The sequence below is a fragment of the Pristis pectinata genome, chromosome 2, assembly GCF_009764475.1.
Source record: "Pristis pectinata isolate sPriPec2 chromosome 2, sPriPec2.1.pri, whole genome shotgun sequence".
In the NCBI taxonomy this organism is placed as follows: domain Eukaryota; kingdom Metazoa; phylum Chordata; class Chondrichthyes; order Rhinopristiformes; family Pristidae; genus Pristis; species Pristis pectinata.
Genome location: NC_067406.1, coordinates 40,105,127 through 40,127,558, shown reverse-complemented (window position 1 = coordinate 40,127,558; position 22,432 = coordinate 40,105,127). Strand labels below are relative to the sequence as shown.

General features: G+C 41.9%; 1 protein-coding gene across 1 annotated transcript in view; it reads right to left on the bottom strand.

The window, feature by feature from the left end:
• Positions 1-22,432, bottom strand: part of pdzd2 (PDZ domain containing 2) — a 120,107-nt gene that overhangs the window by 4,032 nt on the left and 93,643 nt on the right. Inside the window, exons 20-22 of the mRNA XM_052034328.1 lie at positions 15,763-15,864; positions 12,314-12,587; positions 5,580-5,714 (exon numbers count right to left, since the gene is read on the bottom strand). Of these exons, the coding sequence (XP_051890288.1) occupies positions 5,580-5,714; positions 12,314-12,587; positions 15,763-15,864 (511 nt within the window). The remainder of the gene's footprint in view (positions 1-5,579; positions 5,715-12,313; positions 12,588-15,762; positions 15,865-22,432) is intronic.

The window sequence follows — 22,432 nt, the reverse complement described above, 5'->3', positions numbered from 1 at the left end:
GACTTCATTCCTATTAATACTTCAGCACAATTCCATTTCATTAAAGCTGTTACACAGTAGAATAATACATTTTCTACTGAAGCCGGTAAGTTTGAAGGGCACATGGAAAAAAGCAGGTGAGTTTAAAGGAAATGCAGGAACCAGGGCCCCAGTGAGTTTAAAGGGAGCATGGGAACGGAGGCCCCAGTGAGCCATATGCCAAACCCTCAGGATTTTGGATGACTTGGATAGTGGATTATTGGAGTTTTGCTGTATCTGGCTGCGCTTTGATACAAGGTTACACAAGGAGAATCTCAATGGACAAATCTTATCACATTGCAATAAACTTCACTGATACTTAAAAAAAAAAATAGCCCATTTTGAAATAACTTGCTCTTTAAAAAGTGATCAATGTGATTGGACTTGAGCTTTTTAATCATAAATCTCATTCTTGACCATTCCCTTGTCATGACAGTAATGTTTCTGAAAATGATTATGAAATGTGTGTGGAATTCTCAGTGGCAAGGTGCTTCAGCAGGACAGTGATTCAGTTTACCATTCTCTATCCAGTCAAGCCCCACCCATTGTCCAGAAATTGGTCTTTTTAAACTACAGATATCCAATTCTCTGCAGAATTCCTGTCACCTGGTGGCAGCCAACCCAGGAGCACAAAAACCAGACACTCCACTACAGTACCATAACATTCCATGATAAAACTTGCTGGAACAGAAACACCTGAAAGCTGACAAAAGATTAAGTGTTGGAGGCAGACTGGAATGTGCAGCAGTAATAACTGGCAACCCATGAAAGAAATTCCATTGGGGAACATTTTACTTGCTTTCCTTATTCTCTTTTCTTCCCCCTGCCCCCCTCCTCTCCTCCTCCCACCTCCATTGCTTACATGAGGAGGAGGTGGTGGTGGTGGTAGTAGTTCCGGCAATGTGGTGGATGTGGAATCTTGCTCAGGGCAGAGGCAACAATAAGCTTGACGCTGTCTATTTCCAGTAGGAAAGGAAATTTGTCTCCTTGTTCCAAAATTACAACCGAGAAGCCTTAATCTTCATCATGTGGTGGAATGGAGCTCCATCTAGAGTCCTCACAGCTAATGCACAACTTGATCCCCGTGGGACAAATAGTCTCTGAATATTTGCAATCTTTGCCCATTCATTCATGAGTCTGTGGAGTAGATCCCTGTCTATTGTGTTGTCATCTAAAGTTCTTGCCCTCCTGTATGCATGGTATATTGTCACAGAATTTGAGGCTATTGTCAAACCTACTGCACTTCACCTTCAGACTCGATAGTTAGGTCAGTCCTGAGGCCAGGCAGGATTCAGTGCACAGTAAGATTGCACATGTATTATTGAAAGACTGGGGGCAGCCTTTGTTACTTGGAGCTCCCTCCAAGGTAGCACTTGCAGAGGATAACTTGCCATATTTGTGGTGGGAGGTACTGGGGGCAAGAGGCTTAATGCACCCTTTAGTGGAAAAAGCAATCTTTAATTTTATTGCACAGAGTGCAATCATAATTAGAAGCTTTCAATTAACAGGCATTCTGTTTGCCTTGCATCCAATCAAAAAGGAAATCTTCCAAAACTACAGCATTCATACAGTTTTTTTTCCCAGATAGTGAGGGCTGTGACTTGGAGCGAGAAGCAGGACTCTTGGTGTGAGAAGTGGGAGCCAGTTTTCTAGGTATTTCCAGACACTATAAGAGGCACAGCTGCAAATTGTTAAGTGATAATTGAATGGGAAATAAGCCAATCGGCAACAACCAATAAAAAGTGGTCAAGCAAAGCGGACCAGTGTTAGAGTTGGAGAGCTGAGGCTTTGGCAAGTTTTTCCTTTCATTGTCTATTAGTGCCTAGCTAAAGTAGTGATAATGGATCCAGGGTCTGTGGTGTGTTCTTCCTGCCTGATGTGGGAGATCTCAAGTCTCCCTGATAGCTGCAGCTCCTTACACACAGATGGTGTTAAGAAACTAGAGCTGCAGCTGGATGACCTTCCACACATGGGAGAATAAGGAGGTGATAGATAAAAGCTACAGGGAGGTAGCCACACCTAAGTTGCAGGAGGCAGGTAGCTGGGTGACTGTGAGGAGAGGGGAAAGGAATAGGCAGATAGTGCAGAGTACCCCTGGGGCAGTTCCCCATAATAACAGGTATAATACTTTAGATGCTGTTGGGGGTGGTGGAAGGAGATGACCTACTGGGGCAAGCTGCTGTGGTCAGGTCATTGGCACTAAGTCTGACTCTGTGGCTCAGAAGGGAAGTGGGGAGAAGAGGAGAGCAATAGTGATAGGGGACTATAGTTAGGGGAGCAGACAGGAGATTCTGTGGATGTGAGACTCCCAGGTGCCAGGGTCAGGGATGTTTCAGATCAGGCCCACAGTATTCTAAAGGGGGAGGGTGAGCAGCCAGAAGTTGTGGTACATATTGGTACTAACAATGTAGGTAGGAAAAAGGATGAGGTCCTGAAAAGTGGATATGGAGAACTAGGTAGGAAGCTGAAAAGCAGGACATCAAGTGTAGTAATCTCTGGATTGCTGCCTGTGCCAGTGAGGGTAAGAATTGCTTGATTTGGTAGATGAATGTGTGGCTGAGAAGTTGGGGTAGGGTTTCAGATTTGTGGATCATTGGGATCTCTTCTGGGGAAGGTATGACCTGTACAAAAGGGATGGGTTACACCTGAACTGGAGGGGGACCAATATTCTTGCAGGGAGATTTGTTAGAGCTGTTACGGAGGGTTTAAACTAGTTTGGCAAGAGGATGGGAACCTGAGTGATGGGTCAGAGGATGGGGCAGTTGGTGTACAAGTTGGTGCAGCATGTAGACAGACTATGGAAGGATAGGCAGTTGATGGGGCAAAATTGCAGTCAGTTGGATGGGTCTGAAGTGTGTCTACTTTGATACAACGAGCACCAGGAACAAGGGCGATGAACTTAGAGCATGGTTCAGTACATGGAACTATGATGTTGTGGCCATTACAGAGATTTGGCTGTCACAAGGACAGGAATGGCTGCTAGATGTTATGGGTTTTAGATATATCAAAAGGGACTGGGAGGGAGGTAAGAGGTGGGGTGTGGCATTGCTAATCAGGGGTAGTATCACAGCTGCAGAAAGGGAAGGTGTTCTGGAAGGATCGTCTACTGAGTCAGTGTGAGTGGAGGTCAGAAACAGGAAAGGAGCAATCACTCTATTGGGAGTATTCTATAGACCCCTGCCCAACCCCTTCCATTGCAACAGACACTGAAGAACAGATCAGGAGGTGGATTTTAGAAAGGTGCAAAAATAACAGGGTTGTTGTCATGGGTGATTTCAACTTCCCTAATATTGACACCTCCTTAGTGCAAAAGGTTTTGATGGAGTGGAATTTGTTAGGTGTCCAGGAAGGATTCCTGACACAATATGTAGACAGGCCAACTAGAGGGGAGGCCATTCTGGATCTGGTACTAAGCAATGAACCTGGTCAGGTGTCAGATCTATCAGTGGGAGAGCATTTCAGAGATGGTGACCACAACTCCCTGACCATTACCCTTACGTTGGAGAGGGATAGGAGCAGATGGTATGGGGAAGGTATTTAATTAGGGAAGGGGGAATTATGATGCTATTAGGCAGGAACTTGGGAGTGTAAATTGGGAGATGTACTTGGGGAAATGCACAATGGAAATGTGGTTGTTTAGAGATCACTTGCATGGGGTTCTGGATAGGTTTGTCCCATTGAGGCAAAAGGATGGTAAAAGTGAAGGAACCATGGTTGACGAGAGATGTGGAATATATAGTGAAGAGGAGGAAAGAAGCTTGCTTAAGCTCCTTCCTGGCCAGCTTGTAACTCCCTAGAGCCCTGTCTGATCCTTGCTTCCTAAACCTTAGGGTTAGACTTGGGAGAGCTAGAAGGGGGCATGAGAAGGCCCTGGTGAGTAGGATTAAGGAAAACCCCCAAGGTGCTCTACTTGTATATAAAGAACAGGAGGATAACTTGAGTGAAGGTAGGACCAATGTGGGGATGGAAGAAGAAACGTGCCTGAAGTTGGAGATGGTAGGGGAGGTCCTTAACTAATACTTTGCTTCATTATTCACCTGTGAGAGAGACCTTGACATTTGTGAGGACAGTGTAAGACAGGCTGATAAGCTACAGCACGTTGATGATAAGGAGGAGGATGTGCTGGAACATTTGAAAAACATTAGGGAAGATAAGCCTCTGGGGCCAGATGGGATATATCCCAGAATACTACAGGAAGTGAGGGAAGAGATTTCTGAGCCCTTGGTGAGGATCTTTGTGTCCTCACTGGCCACAGGAGTAGTACCAGATGATTGGAGGGTGGTAAATGTTGTTCCTTTTTTTAAGAAAGGGAGTAGGGATAACCCTGGGAATTATAGACCAGTGAGTCTTCAGTGGTGGGCAAATTATTAAAAAAAGATTCATAATTCTCCAAATTATGAGCATTTGGAGAAGCATAGTCTGATTAGGGATAGTCAGGATGGCTTTGAGGGCCAGGTCATGCCTCATGAGCCTGATTAGATTCTTTGTGGATGTGACAAAACACATTGTGGGTAGAGCAGTGGATGTGGTGTATATGGACTTTACTAAGGCATTTGGTAAGGTTCCCCATGATGGGCTCATTCAGAATGTTGGGAGGCATAGGATCCAGGGAAACTTGGCTGTGTGGATTCAGAATTGGCTTGCCACTTGGATATGGAAGGGTGGGTTAGGAAATTTGCAGATGACATGAAGGTTGGTGGTGTTGTGGATAGTGTAGAAGGTTGTCAAGGGTTACGATGGGACACTGATAGGATGCAAAGTTGAGCTGAAGTGGCAGATGAAGTTCAACCCAGAAAAGTGTGAAGTGATTCACTTTGGAAGGTCAAATTTGAAGGCAGAATACAGGATTAATGGCAGGATTCTTAGCAGTGTGGAGGAACAGAGGGATCTTGGGGTCCAAGTCCATATATCCCTCAAAGTTGCCACACAAGTTGATGATAAGGCACGTTGGCCTTCATTAGTCGGGGATTGAGCTCAAGAGCCATGAGGTAATGTTGCAGCTCCATAAAACCCTGGTTAGACTACACTTAGAATATTGTGTTCAGTTCTGGTTGCCTCACTATAGGAAAGATGTGGAAGGGTGCAGAGGAGAGTTACCTGAAATGCTACCTGGATTGGAGAGCATATCCTTGAGGATGTGTTGAGCAAGCTCTGGCTTTTCTCTTTGGGGTGAAGGAGAATGAGTGGTAACCTGAGAGGTGTACAAGATAAGAGGCAAAGATTGTGTGGACAGTCAGACCTTTTTCCCAGTGCAGAAATGGTTAACATGAGAGGGCATAATTTTAAGGTGATTGGAGGAAAGTACAGGAGGGATATCAGAGGCAAGTTTTTTTTCACACAATGGTGGGTGTGTGGAACACATTACCAGGGGTGGTGATAGAGGCAGATACACTAAGGACATTTAAGAAATAGGCACATGGATGAGAGGGAAAAAAAATGGGGTATGTGGGAGGGAATAGTTAAATTGATCTTGGAGTAGGTTAAAAGGTTGGCACAACATTGTGGACTGAAGGGCCTGTACTGTGCTATAATGTTCTATGTTCATAGGAATGACTATTTACCTTGAAATATTCTTTTAATATAGAGTGGTCTGTCTCCATGAATTGAAGCCTTCCCACCATCAAGACTAAATCCAAGGCCAGCAGAGGTTTTCAGCAGCTCCACAGTGATTGCTCCAACTAGGTCCAATTTCATGCCTGTAATAACCAAAATATTAATGGTAACATCTAATTTTATTCCTGCCTGGGGTTGAAATTAGTGTGAAACAGTGGCTATGTGAAATTTCATTTTTTAAAATTTTAACTGAAAGCAATGTACTTTGCAGTTTGTATTTTAAGATTATTTTTAATGGGCCAGACTGCAATTGCAGCACAAAACTATAGAACATACTGAAATATCAGATCCAGGTGTAAGGTCCTGGACACTATTGAATCAAAGGTCATTCTTTAAGATAATGAGTTAAGGGGAAGAATACACTTCCTACCTGGCCCCTCAGTTTTAACTAACCATAGCTGGCATATCTAACACAACTCTGTTCCCCTGAAGGGGATTGCCAACTTTGCTAAAAAGGTAAGTGAAGGTAGTTTCTTTCCCTTTTTTATTTTAATTTCTTTGAATGCTTTTAGTCAGCTTAAGTTTAATGTGATATTAATTTTTATATAAGAAATGGGAACATGGAATTACAGTATGGAAATGAGCCCTTCTGCTCAACTCACCCACGCTGACCAGGATGTCTATCTGGACTAGTCCCATTTGCCTGCATTTGGCCCATATCGCTCTAAAACTGTTCTATGTATATCTGAATGCCTGTTGAACATTGTAATAATACCTCCTACAGCTTCCTCTGGCAATTCATTTCGTATACTCACCACCTACTGTGGGTGGGGGGAGCCACCAGCCACTTGGGTCCATCTTAAATCTTTCTTTCCCCACACATCCTCTAGATTTAGACTTCCTTACTCGGGGGTGGGGAAGGAGGGGAAAGACTGACAATCCACTTTATCAATGTTCCTCATGATTTTACAAGCCTTTTATAAAGTCACTGCTCAGCTTTCTATGCTCCAGGGAAAATGGTCCCAGCCTCTCCTGATGACTCGGGCCCTCCAGTCCTGGTAACATGCTCGTGAATCTTTTCTGCACCCTCTCCAGCTTATTGAACAGGGCATAGGCTACCAAGGCCCTTGAGACTCTCTACCATTTGGCAAAATCATGGCTGATCTTCTACCTCAATTTTCTTGCCTATCCACATTTCCTTTGTTTTAAATATCCAGAAATCTGTCAACCTCTTTGATTTGAACTTCATGACTGAGCCTCCACACTTCTACAAAGTATAGACTTCCAAAAATTCTCCACCCTCTGTGTGGAAAAACTTTATCGCAGCCAAAATAACCTCTTATTTTGAAACTCTGATCCTTAGTTCCAGGCACATCAGCTGGGAAATTGTGTACCCTTATCTACTTTATTGAACTCTCAAGATGTTGCATGTTTCAATGAGGTTTTTCAATTGCTTCTAAATTTAGAAAGTGGAAAGGCCTGTGACAGGATGAGTTGTCTGAAGGCTATTGGGGTGCTCTGCAGGCTACACTTTCATTTCTACTGTGGCCAAACTGGCATTTGTGGACTGCAGTGCTTCACAGAAGGGCCACAGCAGTGATGCCATAGTATGTTGAGAACTGCATGGCTATAAAAGTTAATCGTGACCATGGGGTGTAACATGTGAGGTGATCCAGTCCATTATTTCATTTGTATTATTTGGCTACAGGGTGAGGTCATCAACCACTTGCACAGGTCAACAAGACAATTATTTCATTGCTGGCACATAGAAATTCCACCTTCTATTGGGCAAGGTTTACAGTCAAGCATGTACAAGTTGTAAATGCAGCTTTTTAAGCAGTTGCTCAAAGAACTAGATTGGGTGAAAGAATTGCATGACTGTCATAAAGAACTTGTATTCAAATACTCAACGTATGAAGCCTTTCTGAAGCTCAGTGATTGATGTTAAATGAATAAAGATGGAAATGTCTACTCAAAGCCTCACAGATACCAAAGGAATAAATTACGAAAATTTTTTTGATGTGATTTGAGTGGGGGACTATAGCTCAGAGCACCAAGATAACATGTTGCTCATCTTCAGATAGTGCCAGTTTGTAACAAGTCTATCAGAACATGAGGGGGTAAATATAAACTGGAAAACCAGTACGTTCAAACCAAAATTCTATGCATAATACTTTTTCTAAACCACTGAGCATAGGTGGAAGTGAGGCAGTGTTCAAATGTATCATTTTGTAAATAATCCAGTTGGTGTGGAGGAAATAGCAATCTTGCTACCCCTGGAGAATAGCAATTGAAAAATCATTTATGATCTGACAGGTACTGTATATCCAAAATAACAAAGTTTAATGAAACGAGGATAACAACTGGACAGGAGCACAAGTGGTAGGTTTAATGCAGGATAAACGTATGCCAAAGTTGCTGATGCAGATTTTTATGGTCAGCATCAAAGTGATGGTGCTTGCCACTGACTCCAAAGATGGATGTCAAATGATCCCAGAACTGCTGTGGTGTGGTTTTCACCTGGGCTGCTTTGGCTATAGTCAAGTACCAACCAAGAATGATGTAATCAAGCAGGTTAAACAATCAAACACATTCAAAAATTCTATCAGAAATCAAGTCCCAGGAGTAAAGACAATCATCTTTAACTTAAGCATTTCATGGAGTTTAAAAGGAAGACTAAGCTACTGTATATGCAAGTGATTGTTAGAAATTGAAATGCAGAACTATTTGAGAAAAGATTTTGTAAAATATAGAACTTTTAAATAACTATCTGAAGGAATTGCAATTCACACAGGTGAAGTTAGTTTTAGGGCAGAAAGTTTGTTAAACAGTATTAATCACTCCTGCATCTTATGATCAACTTCTCATCTCTCCTGCACAGAGCACTGATGACAATTGTACTATCCCATGAAGTCAGAGTATTACAGCACAGAAACAGGTTATGCAGCCCATCTTGTCCATGCCGACCTGATCTTCCACCTAGTCCCATCTAGCTGCACCTGGAACATATCCCTTAACTCCTCCCATTCATAAACATCTTCAGATCTGTCAGATGTTACAATTGAACCTGCATCCACCACTTCTGCTGGCAGCTTATTCCACACTTGCACCACCCTCTGAGTGAAGAAGTTTCCCTTCAGATTCCCTGTGTATATTTCACCTTGCCCCCTAGACCTATGACCTCTAGTTCTAGTCTCACCCAACCTGAGGGGAGAAAGCCTATCTATATCCCTCATAATTTTGTATACCTCTAAGATCTCCTGTTATTCTTCTGTGCTCCAGGGAATAAAGTCCTAACCTATTCAATCTTTCCCTATAACTCAAGTCCCAGCAACATCTGTATAAATTTTCTCTGCACTCATTCAAGCTTATTGATTCTTTCCTGTAGGTAGGTGACCAGAACTGCACACAATACTCTAAATTTGGCCTCTCCAATGTCTTTACAACTTCAAAATAACATCCCAGCTCCTATACTCAATGCTCTGATTTATGAAGACCAAGGTGCCAAAAGCTCTTTACAACCTTGTCTATCTGTGATGCCACTTTCAAGGGATTATGGATCTGTATTCCCGGGTCCCTTTGTTCTACTGCACACCTATGAGCCCTACCATTCACTATGTAAATCTTACCCTTGTTTGGCCTCCCAAAGTGCATCACCTAGCACATGTCTGCATTAAGTTCCATCTGCCACTTCAGCCCATTTTCTTAGCTAGTCAAGGTCACACTGCAAGCTTTGATAGCCTTCCTAGCCATCCACTGCACTCCCAATTTTGGTGTCATCAGCAAATTTGGTGATCAGTTTACCACATTATCACCTAAATCATTAATATAGATGATAAACAACAATGGACCCAGCACTCCTCCCTGTGGCACACCACTAGTCACGGGCCTCAAGTCAGAGAGACAACTATCTACCACCACTCTCTGGCTTCTCCCGCTAAGCCAATGGTGAATCCAATTGGCTACTTCATCCTGAATGCCAGTTGACTTAACCTTCTGGAACAGCCTCCTATGCAGGACTTTGTCAAAGGCCTTGCTAAAGTCCATTTAGACAATGTCCACTGCCTTTCCTTCATCAACCTTCTTGGTAACCTCAGGAAAAACTAAGATTGCTTAGACATGATCTACCATGCACAAAGCCATGTTGACAATCCCTAATCAGGCCGTGTCTATCCAAATACTTAGATATCCTGTCCCTCCAAATACTGTCCAATAATTTACCCACAATTGACATCAGGCTCACTGGCTTGTAATTTCCCATCTTATTCTTTAGAGCCTTTCTTGAACAACATTAGCTATCCTCCAGTCCTCTGGCACCTCACCTGTGGCTAAGGACCTTTTTAAATATCTCTGCTAGGGCCCTTGCAATTTCTGCAGTAGCCTCCCACAAGGTCTGGGGGAAACCTTGTCGGGTCCTGGGGATTTGTCCACCTTAAATTGCCTCAGTACAGCCAGCCCCTCTTCTTCTGTAATCTGGATACAGTACATGACCTCCCCACTCTTGCCTCAGTTCTATATTCTGTGTCTGTCTCCAGAGTAAATACAGATGCAAAATATTCATTTAAGATCTTTCGGCTCCATGCATAGGTGATCACACTGATCTTCAAGAGGACCAATTTTGTCCCTTGCTACTGGTTTGCGCTTTATATAGCTATAGAAACCCTTGGGATTCTCTTTCACCCTGTCTGCCAGAGCAACCTCATGTCTTCTTTTTGCCCTCCTGATTTCTCTAAGTGTTCTCTTGCATTTCTTGTACTACTCAAGCACCTCATTTGATCCTAACTGCTTATACCTGATATACACCTCCTTTTTCTTTATCAGGGCCTCAATATCCCTCAATAACCAAGGTTCCCTAAACCTCTTAGCCTTGCCTTTTATTCTAACAGGAAAATACAGATTCTGTACTCTCAATACTTCACTTTTGAAAGCCTGCCACTTACCAAACATCTTTTTGCTAGAAAACAGCCTATCCCAATCCACTCCTGCCAGATTCCTTCTGATGCCATCAAAATTGGCCTTGCTCCAATTTAGAATCTCAACTCAAGGACCATTCCTACCCTTCTCCATGATTATCTTGAAACTAATGGAATTATGATCTCTAGATCCAAAGTGTTCCCCTACACACACTTCTGTCACCCGCCCTGTCTTGATCCCTAAGAGGAGATCCAGTATCTCTTGGGACCTCTATATTGATTGAGGAAACTTTCCTGAACACACTTGACAAACTGTATCCCATCCAATCCCTTTACATTATGGGAGTCCCAGTCATTATGTGGGAAGTTAAAATCACCTACTATCACAACCTTATTTCTTGCAACTGTCTGCTGTCTCTCTACAAATTTGTTCCTCTAAATCCTGCTGACTATTGGGAGGTCTATAATATAGTCACATTAACGTGGTCATCCCTTAATTATTCCTCAGTTTTACCCATACTTCCTCCAGTATGTCCTCTCTGAGCACTGCCGGGACACTTTCCCTGATGAGTAATGTCACCCGTCCCCCTTTAATACCTCCCTCTCTATCATGCCTAAAACATCAGAACCCTGGAACATTGAGCTGCCAGTCCCACTAATAGCTACAGCATCATAATTCCACTTGCCAATCCATGCTCTAAGTTCATCTGCCTTGCCTACAATGCTCCTTGCATTGAAATAGATGCATCTCAGAACATTAGTCCCACCATATTCACTAACCAGTTGATTTGTCTTTGCTTATACGCTTAACGTCTGGTTTTTTTTCCCCACAGCCACTCCACTCGCTGCCCTGCCACTCTGGTTCCCAATCCCCTGCAACTCTAATTTAAACTTAGCACCTAACTCCCTGAACTCACTTTGCAGGACCTCATCGCCCGCCCTTCCTTTGTAATTTGTACTGATGTGGCCAATGACTTCTGACTACTCACCCTCCCCCTTAAGAATGCTGTGGACTCAATCCGAGACATCTCTGACCCTGGCACCTGGGAGGCTACATACCATTTGGGAGTCTTGTTCTCATCCACAGAATCTCCTGACTGTTCCCCTAACCAATGAATCCCCTATCACTACTACACCCCCCACCCCCGCTTCTGAGCCAGACTTGGTGCCAGAAACCTGGCCATTGTGGCTTTCCCCTGGTAGGTTGTATACAGCATCCAAAGTGCTATACTTGTTATTGAGGGCAATGGTCATAGGGGCACTCTGTACTGACTGTCTATCACCTTTCCCTCTCCTGACTGTCACCCAGCTACCTGCATCCTGCAACCTAGGTGTGACTGCCTCCCTGTAACTCCTACCTATATACCCCTCAGCCTCCCAAATGATCCAGAGTTCATCCAGTTCCAGGTCCCTGATACTGTCTGTAAGGAGCTGCATCCTGATGCACTTCTTGCAGGTGTGGTCATCAGGGACACTGGAGGACTCCCTGACTTCCCACATCCTGCAAGAGGAGCCTATCACTGCCCTGACTGCCAATAACAAAGAAAGAAAGAGAACATACCAGAACCTCACCCTAGCCTCTACTTATTTCCTGTCATTTCATGCCGATGCCTCAAAGTCCCACTGTTACACTGAGCCACTCTTACAACGTCTGCTCTCACTACCATCAGTACTATGACAGTATAGACTGCAAACTGAATCTGAGACCATTCCTGGACCACGAGTTGGTATTTTAATGAGCAGTGCCTTTAGCCATTAAAACAGTGGTGTTATTGGCCTTGATTGTTGTATTACATTGTTTTCTATACTTGCTTTCTGATATACCCTACCTGTTCCTGCTTCCTTTAAGGTAGCATCTCCTCGAGCTGGAAGGTGGTTTTCTTTAGAAATTGATGAATCTGCCTTGAATGAAGTCTCTTCCTTTTCCCTTCCCTTTTTAATTACAATGATGGCCTGTTTATGTATGCGGGCTTGGTGAAGTACATTGAGTGCATCTCCATGTGTAGTGTCTATTAAGGAGATCCCATTGATAGATAAGATGTAATCACCCCTTTGAATTGTGCCTTCTTGTGCTGCTACTCCTCTCGAAAATACTTTGTGAATCTGCAAGTAAAAGTTTGATTTCAGTGAATATCTATAACAAAGTATAAAACATAACTAAGATATTGTTATTTGAAAATGTTAAGATTCCTATCAGACAAACACTATATTTTGTGACCCTTTTGCTTAAATTTAATCTTTTAGTTGGGATTTCCCTCCCATGGGCACTATTCATCCCAAACGTTAACTGCACTGCATTTCCATCAAATCCTCTAGTAAACTGTGAATTCAATTGTTTTTCTTCCAGAAAATAACTATATGGAGAAGCAATCACATGTACAACATATCATGGAGGCTGGAGTGTGTTGTAGGTGCTTAACAAGTGAAATCTTTTCAAACCCAGTGGATAAACATTAATGTCTTAGCAATATTAACTGAATCAATGTTTTTGTACTTCCATGGTCAATGTTTTTTTTGCTGAATGGAAGGAATTATGTTTTCTCTACTTTTTGTTGATAATGGGTGTCATGACAAATGTCAGCAAAATATCCAGCATTCTCTAACACCCCATTGGCTAGACCAGAAGGGGAACTGTGCTCAAAATTACAGTAAAAACTCTTGATAATCCAGTACCTTTGGGATTTTGCTGGTGCCAGACTAGTAGATTTTATGGACTGTTGGATGTAACTGCTCTTAACATCCAAATATATTTCCCTTTTTTTCTTTTAATATACATGTTACTCACACTCCTGACCCCAGGAGTTCCAGATCCCAACCCTGGCTCCGGCTCTGCAGCCAACCCATAGCTCAGATCCTGATCCCGAGTGCACTCTGCAACACCTGGCTCTGACTGTGTACACTGCTTGCACTCTGGACACCCAGCTTGCATTCCAAATTAACCAGTGATGATGATACTGGACCATCAGGGTTTCCAAAGAATCAGATGCTGTGTTATCAGTTTTTTTACTTTATTAGATTCTCAAGCAATTTCAAAATGTAATAAAACTCCATTAATTCATCAGAATCAAGACTTTCATAGTGTTGGGCCAGCAGATTTTCCAGATTAGATGTTATGCCTATAAAATGCTCCAACACTCTTTTAAATACACTTTTTAAAAAGATTTCACACATAATAATAATAATAATAAATTCCACTGTGTACAGAAATAATTCTAGTGGGAAATAGAACCAGGTGATTTCAAGGGAGCACGGGAATAAGGACTCAATGAGTTTGTGGATTGAGGGAACTGGGGCTGTGGTCTATGAAAAATCACAAGACAAAGGAGTAGAAGTAGGCCATTCTGCCCATTGAGTCCGCTCCATGAGCTACACTAAAAACTATTCCTATCTCGCCCCAGTTTCTGGCCTTGTCTCTGTATCCCTTGATACCTTGACTAATTAGATACCTATCTATCTCTTCCTTAAACGCCCCCAATGATTGGGCCTCCACAGCTGTACATGGCAAAGAATTCCATAATTTCACTACCCTCTGGCTAAAGAAATTTCTCCTCATCTGTTTTAAACCGGTACCCTCTAATTCTAAGATTGTGCCCTCTAGTCCTGGACTCACCCACCAAGGGAAATAGCTTAGCCACATATACTCTGTCCAGTCCTTTCAACATTCTAAATGTTTCTGAGGTCCCCTCTCATTCTTGTGTACTCCAGTGAGTACAGTCCAAGAGCTGACAAACACTCATGGTATGTAAGCCCTTTCATTCCGGGAATCATCCTCGTAAATCTCCTCTGAACCCTCTCCAACATCAGTCCATCCTTCCTATGATATGGGGCCCAAAACTGCACACAGTATTCCAAATGAGGCCTCACCAGTGCTCCATAGAGTCTCATCAACACTTCCCTACTTTTATACACTATACCTCTTGAAATGAATGTCAAAATGGCATTTGCTTTCTTTACCGCCGATCTGACCTGGTGGTTAACCTTTGGGGTATCCTGCACGAGTACCCCCAAGTCCCTTTGGATTTCTGTACTTTGAATTTCCTCCCCATCTAGATAATAATCTGCCTGTTTATTTCTTTTTCCAAAGTGTACAACAGCACATTTCTCAACATTGAATCTCATCTGCCATTTCTTTGCCCATTCTCCTAAACTATCTAAGTCTCTCTGCAACCTTCCTGTTTCTTCAATATTCCCTACTCCTCCACCTATCTTGGTGTCATCTGCAAACTTAGTTCCTGCACTCTTTTTTTTTGTGGCTATGTTTGGTGTGTTAAAGGGAGCCCTGGTTCCCATGCTCCCTTTAACACACCGGAACCAGATCCTGGTGTGTGGGAACCAGGGCCCTGCTAATTGAAGAGGAATGTGGGAACTGGGGCCGCAGTGTGTGAAAAGGAGTGCCTGTGTAAGATCAATGGGAATGACTGTGAGAAATCCAAATAAAAGTTTTTAAGTAGCTGGTTCATCTAGAATGACTTTAATTTTTCTAAGACATTTTAACATCTCTCTCCAATGACTTGTTAAGAAATTTTTTAAAAAAATTAAAAATCAAACCATGTTTTACTCCTTGTTTTCCTGTCAGTATTTTTTTGTAATGAACGTAACAGCACAGGACAGGCCATTTGGCCTATGGTGTTGTGCCGACCTTTTAACCTACTCTAAGATCAATCTAACCATTCCCTCCCACATACCCCTCTTTTTTTTCTGTCATTCATGTGTCTATCTAAGAGTCTCTTAAATGTCCTTAATGTATCTGCCTCTATTACCACCCCTTGCGAAATAAACCTATGGGGATTGGTGACCTCAACTCTAATTTTACACTGCCCCTGCTCCAAAAAAAACAACTTTCCTCTTCTATTAAAGAGACTGCAGCAGAAAAGTGAAAACTCTATATCTCTAAACCTGTGCATACGTGTACTTAAACTTGACTAACTTTTGGCATGGTGAGTGGTGTCTCATTCTTGTCCAGCTTCTAATGAGTTCATCTAACAAAGTCACCGACCTTCTACCTGAAAGAAACAGGATTCCTATCCACAAATCTTATTTTCTCCTTTCACAATTTTTGGTCATTCTTTTGTTAACTTGTAGAATTATAACAGAATAATTTTATAACTTCTATCATGTTCCTTCCAGAGCAATGCATTTGCAATCCTGTAGATGGCACCAGTAGATATTATTATAACTGTTGACAGGAAACTGTGTATCTGCTTTCTTAAGCAAAAACTGATTGAATAAAACTAACAGTTTACCTTAAAAGTAAATGGTCAGTTTAAACAACACTTACAGTTACTGATTTTTGCTCCTGGTCCACACCTCCTGCGACACTGAAACCCAGTCCAGCACCTTCATCTTTGTCCAACACAATGATATAAATGTCTCCTTTATTCTGTTCTCACAGAATAACAAAAAAGAAAATAGAATTCACTGTATTTTGTATTATGAAACAATGCAATACTTTCCCTTAATGTAAACAAGTGCTAATCTCGGAACTCCATGTATTCAATTCAAGGAAGAACATTGTAATCAAATCCTGTTTCTTTTTTATCCCCCTCATTTTTTTTTGTCTAAAAAAAATCTTGCTGTGGTGGTTGAAGAGGGCAAAGGGATTTTTAATTAGAGTTTCAAACTGAACAAAATAAAGCCTGTGGGAAGAATGTCATCAATTAAAGTTCAATATGAATGAGTGCACTCTGGGTATAAAAGGGCAATATATTCTATGAAAATACTAAAACAAAATAAAAGAAACCAGTCACTTCACATGACTAGTTTGTGTTGATGTTTCCTTCCACTCAAAAAGTAATTCTAATTTTAATACTAAATTCAATTCTGGTGAAGGGTCATTGGAGTGTAACTCTGTTTCATCGGTTCTGCCTGACCTGAGTATTTTCACCATTTTTTGTTTTTATAATCCATATTCCATGTTCTTATTCTCCTAATTCTTCAACTGTCTATCTAAACTATTCTTAAACAATGATCTAACCTGTTGATCAACAACTCAACCATAGTACTGAAACAACCCTGATCAAACTCACTAGTGATGTCCACTGATTTTGATAAAAGTAATCTATTGCTCCTTGTCTGTCTCCATCTCTCTGCAACCTCTGACACAGCTGCCCGCACCATCCTCTTCCAGAGCACCTCTACATCATCCAGTTGGATTGCACTGCATTTGCCTGGTTCTGTTCTTATCAGTGTTAGACAAAAAAGTCAATGGTAATTGCTTCTCCTCTGACATGCACAATATTTTCTGTGTGTCTCCAAAGAGCAATACTTTGTCTCTTCCCATTTCTCGTCTACATGATGCCCTTTGGCATCATCATGCATTGCAATGTGTACACTGACATTCAGATCTCCCTCATCACAACCTCTCCTGACTCCTCAACACTTGCCAAGCTGTCAGACTGTATCTCCAACATCTAGGGTGAAAGGGTAGGAATATCCTCCAGGTAAATATCAGGAAAACCGAAGGCATTGTCCTTGGTCCTCAACAATATTCCATTTCTTAGAACTGACTCTACTTTCCTTCCTGGTAATTGAAACTGAAGCAGACTGTTTGCGATATTAGTATTATATCTGACCTGGGTTGAGTTTTGGATCTTGCATCTGTGGCATACCTATAACAGACTATTTCTTTCTCCGTAACATCAAATAACTCAGTTCTGTCTTAACTTATCTGCTGTTAAAACTCTCATAGATGAGAGTTTTGCTACATCCAGATCTAATTAGTTCATTATTCTAATGCATTACTTGTTGGTTTTCCATGTTCTACTCTCGAAACTGGAAGTCAATCAAACCCTCTTGCTTGTGTCATGACCTGCATTAAGCCCTATTCATCCATGACCCAAATAATTGCTTTCGGTTAACCAATGCCTCATCTTTAAAATCCTCATTTTTAAAAATCTGACAATAATTTCAATCTTCATCTCCTTCAGCCTTGTTATCATTGAAGAAATATGCACTCCTCCAATTTTGCACAATCCCCAAACTAAATTACTGTGAATGGTTATGTCACAGTCCTAAGCTCTGGTATTCCCTCATAAAACCTCTCCACCTCCCTTTCCCCCTTTATGATGCACCTGGTTACATTTCCTAACCTATCATTATGAGGCTTAGGATCAATTTTGTTATTTGATAACACTTCTGCAAAGCATCTTTGGGAACTCTCTGCTACATTAAAGGAGCTATAAACATGGTCATTTTTGTGATAGACCATTCCATAGTCTCAAACCTGTGCAAAATGAAGTTTGAAGACACAAGAGACACTGCAAATGCTGGAAATCTGCAGCAATGAACACAAAATGCTGGAGGAACTCGGTAGATCAGGCAGCAACTGTAGAGGGAAATGAACAGGTGATGTTTGGGGCTGAGACCCTTCATCAGGACTGGAAAGGAAGAGGGCAGGTTAGAGGGGGAAAGCAGGTAGGTGGGGGATGGGGGTTGAAAGGGAATGATGTTGAGCTGGGAGGTGACAGGTGGAAGAGGCAAAGGGCTGAAGAACGAATCTGATAGGAGAGGACAGTAGGCCATGGAATAAAGGGAAGGAGGTGGGCAGGGAAGAGAAGGGGTGAAGGGGACACAGGAACAAGGGAAGACAAAGAGGGGGGAGGAAAACAGAGGGGAGAGGCTACCCACTGTTGGAGAAATCAATATTGATGCCATCAGGTTGGAGACTACCAAGATAGAATATGAGGTGTTGCTCCTCTAACCTGCGACTGGCCTCAATGTGACAGTAGAGGAAGCCATGGACAGACATGTCAATGTGGGAATGAGAAGTGGAATTAAAATGGCTGGCCACTGGGAGGACCTGCCTTTTGTGGCAAATGGAGCAAAGGTGCTCAACAAAGCGATCCCCCAATCTACGTTGGGTCCCACTGATGCAGAGGAGGCTGCATCAGGAGCACCGGATGCAATAAATAACCCCGATGGATTAACATGTGAGTGTAGAGGAGGCCGACAAGCTTTCTTTCACAATTTTGTGTTCACATTGTATACGTGTCTTCTCATGATAACTTACTCAACCACTCCAAGTGAATTGCTCCAGAAATTAGATTGTTTAGTACCCAATTTTTGAGTGAACACCTGGTGTTAACAAGCCCATTTTTCAATGTTGCCAGCAGGTTAGTCCACAATGCTTTTATATAGCTGCTGAGGATGCTTAAAGCAGCAACATCCAATTAAAGAAGCTTTCTACACCTGTTGCCACATTCCATTTTGGGCTAATTACCCACCGATGTTTGCTTCAAACTACAATCAAATCACCAATGCACAGGCTGAATACAAACAGTCCTTGAGCACAACCCTGTTGAGATACTTTGTCCATTTCCAACTATTCTGAAAAACTGTCTTTAACTTCTAATGTTTCTAATCAGTTTTAAATTTCTCCCCTAATTGCATACCCCTTGATCTTCCCCAGTAATTTATTTGGGCCTCCTTGAGAAGGGTTTCCTGGAAGTTACTGTATCCTTTTACCGATGGACCATAGAAAGTATCCCATCTGGATGTATCACGTCTTGGTATGGCAACTGCTCTGCCCAGGACCGCAAGAAACTGCAGAGAGTTGTGGACACAGCCCAGCGCATCACGGACACCAGCCTCCCCTCCTTGGACTCTTGTCTTTACCTCTCGCTGTCTTGGTGAAGCAGCCAGCATAATCAAAGACCGCACCCACCCGGGTCAATCTCTCTTCTCTCCTCTTCCATCAGGTGGAAGATACAGGAGCCTGAGGGCACGTACCACCAGACCTAAGGACAGCTTCTACCCCACTGTGATAAGACTATTGAACAGTTCCCTTATATACAATGAGAATGGACTCTGACCTCACGATCTACCTTGTTGTGACCTTGCACCTTATTGCACTGCACTTTCTCTGTAGCTGTGACACTTTACTCTGTACTGTTACTGTTTTTACCTGTACTACATGAATGCACTCTGTACTAACCCAATGTAACTGCACTTTGTGATGAATTGACCTGTACGATCGGTATGCAAGACAAGTTTTTCACTGTACCTCAGTACAAGTGACAATAATAAACCAATACTAATACCCTACATCTGCCACATTTTTTATATTCTGCAAGACCGGCATTTATTGCCCATCTCTGAATGCCCTTGAAAAGGTAATAAACTGTTGCCATCCTTCTAGTGAAGATACTCCCACAGGACTGTTGGACAGGGAGTTTCAGGACTTAGACCCAGTGCTGATGAAGAACCAGCAAGTCAGGGTGGTGTGCAACTTGGAAGGGAACTTGGTCATCAAATCATCAACACCAGTTATTCACTCAAAAATGGGCATTAACCCATCTAATTTCTGCATTAATTTAACTTGTGATGTTTGAGGAATGTAGTATGATAGAACATATATACCTTGAACACAATAAATTTGTGGTATTCTCACGTGTCTGCTGCCTTGTTCTTCTTGGTAGTAGAGGTCATGGATTTGAGAGGTGAGTTGGCATAGCTTGATTAAGTGACTGTATGTCCCCCATAACCAAATGGTATTTTGATTTATTTTGCAACCATAGTTACCTCTCCAAGTCCTCATAGAATCTGCTTATTATGATATTACATAAACCCTCCTTGGACAACAATGTTGCCTTCATTACATTAATGCTATGTTGATGGTCACCACTAGCACAGTAAAAACTTCTCATAGGTTTCCATTCCCTACTCTGAGCCACCAATAATTAGCTGGAGAGAATTCTATAAATTAATTTGAATCCTGTGTTACAGGGTAATGTTTAACAGATCAAACTATCTGCTGAGATAATTGTGATAAACTTGGCAAAGTTCATTGCAAGAGCAGTGAAGCAGAAAACGTTAATAAGAAGGATTGACAGTAAAAAAAAACCTAGTGAAAGTCCCTAGCCTGGAGTCCTGCATGACTGAACTGCCTTCTGTATAGCTGAGCAGGCAAGTTTGAACACTTTAGTTCACTGCAATTCCAATTTTCCACTCAGTAATAATAATTTTGTGGTAATCTGCTTGCACCAAACACAAATGATCAAAGTTGTGCCCTGAATCAAAACTACTACTGGAAGCAGCATGCACACTTCTTCCACAGTCATGCAGCCTTATCATGAGGGTGCATTTGCAATGCATTGGATGGAAGTGCGGTGCATGGCTTCATTTTACCTCAACCATTCTACTTAAAAATATCAGCTCTTTTTAGATATTTTTTCAGAAAATCTAGATCGAGTTTCAGTTAATGATTAATCAGGCTTTAACCACGAGAATTGTACTTGTTTAATTCCATTAGTGCAGTAGGTGCAACAGAAAAGAAAGAACAGAGACTGGGTGAGGCAATGAGTCATACACAGACCTCTGATCACCATGATCTAGGCTTGACTCCAGTTAAAATGTGCTTTAAATACTATTCTTCTGTAATAGTCTTTTGCAAAATTTATATGCATCAATTCAGTCCAAGTCTCAGTGTATTTGAGCCCAAAGCAAAAAACTACGTTATTGGTGTGCTGCTGTTGTTGGGTCTACCACCAGCATTCTAAAGTGTTACAGATGTGTTATGGCATTCCATTCTTTATCCTTCGGGTTGAATTAATCTTTAGCCAGACAAAATCTTGGAAGTTAATTTGAATACACAGTAGAAACTGACTGAAGTTCAAACTGCTGTAAGATTAAACTACCTGCTGAACTATTACTACATATATGTGACACTGTAACTCAGAGGCCAGAGAACAACTTTGCTTCATGAAGGGAATGTGTTCAATTGACATGATCTTCCAGGCCATTGTCAGGGTACAGAATGAATATTAATTGGTGGCTTGTTATGTTACAAAAGAAGGAATCACAAAAGCTGTAAGAATAAAAAACAAATTATAAAAACAATTACTCCAGGAAAAGTACATTGCTGCACTGCGCAATGCTGCCATATAGCAGTGAAAGCAATTTCAAATCTTTTGTCTGTGCTCTGGTCAGCTGATCCACATGCAGTCATTTAACAAGCTGATCTATATTCAAATGGGCAGTGGATTATTTATTTTGCACAAATTTGCAAAATGGTTGTATTATCTACACTCTTAACCACTTCAGTTTAAATGGTGGTCCAAACCCGGAGACACTCTTCAAACACAAGAAACAACAAGCTCATATTCTGGGCACTCTAGTGTACACTTTGGTCTATATATTTCAAAGCAACATTACAGGGATCTGGGCAGAGGGGAGATCTGCCCCTCATCATTCCTTTAACTGGGTCCACATCATCCTCCTTACTTATCAGATTCCACCAACTATAGCCTCTGGTTTCCACTTATCACCTTCCCGCCTCTGCCTCTATCTTTACCTCCACCTTCCCCTCTTGGATCCATCTGCCCATCATCTCCTTCCTCACCTGGTTCCATCTATTGCCTGTTAGCCCCTGTCTCACCCCTCCCTCTCACCTCTGTATACTGCTATCTCCCCTCTACACTCACTGATAAAGGGCCTTGATCCGAAGCATCGACCATCCCTTTGTTTCCATAGATGTTGCTTGACCCACTGAGTTCCTCCAGCAGTTTGTTGCTTGCAACACATATCTGGTATACTTTGTAGTTTCAGCAATCTTTTAACACTAATTTGACAGGCTACTTTTGATTTGGAGGCCTGAGTAATGGAGGCGGGCTCTCCATAGAAGGTTCATTTACACCAAATTAATTTTCAAATAGTTCAGATGTGAACCTGAATTTGGATGTTCCATCAGATTAAAGCCAAGTGGGAAATAATTAACCAGTGAACAATTTGTTCAACCCAGGCATACATTGGAAGCTGCTTAATCTGGAATGTTTTTGGTGTCCCGTAGTTCCAAAGATATCTCTAGGTCCATCCTTTTGTTGGACACTTACTAACAACTGAAAAAAAAATAAAGAGGATAAGGCAGGAAGTTAGGAGAAATCTCTCAATCTATTATTAGTAATGTGTGTAATTCAAAGAATAGGGAATGCCTAAAATGAAGATCAATGCAT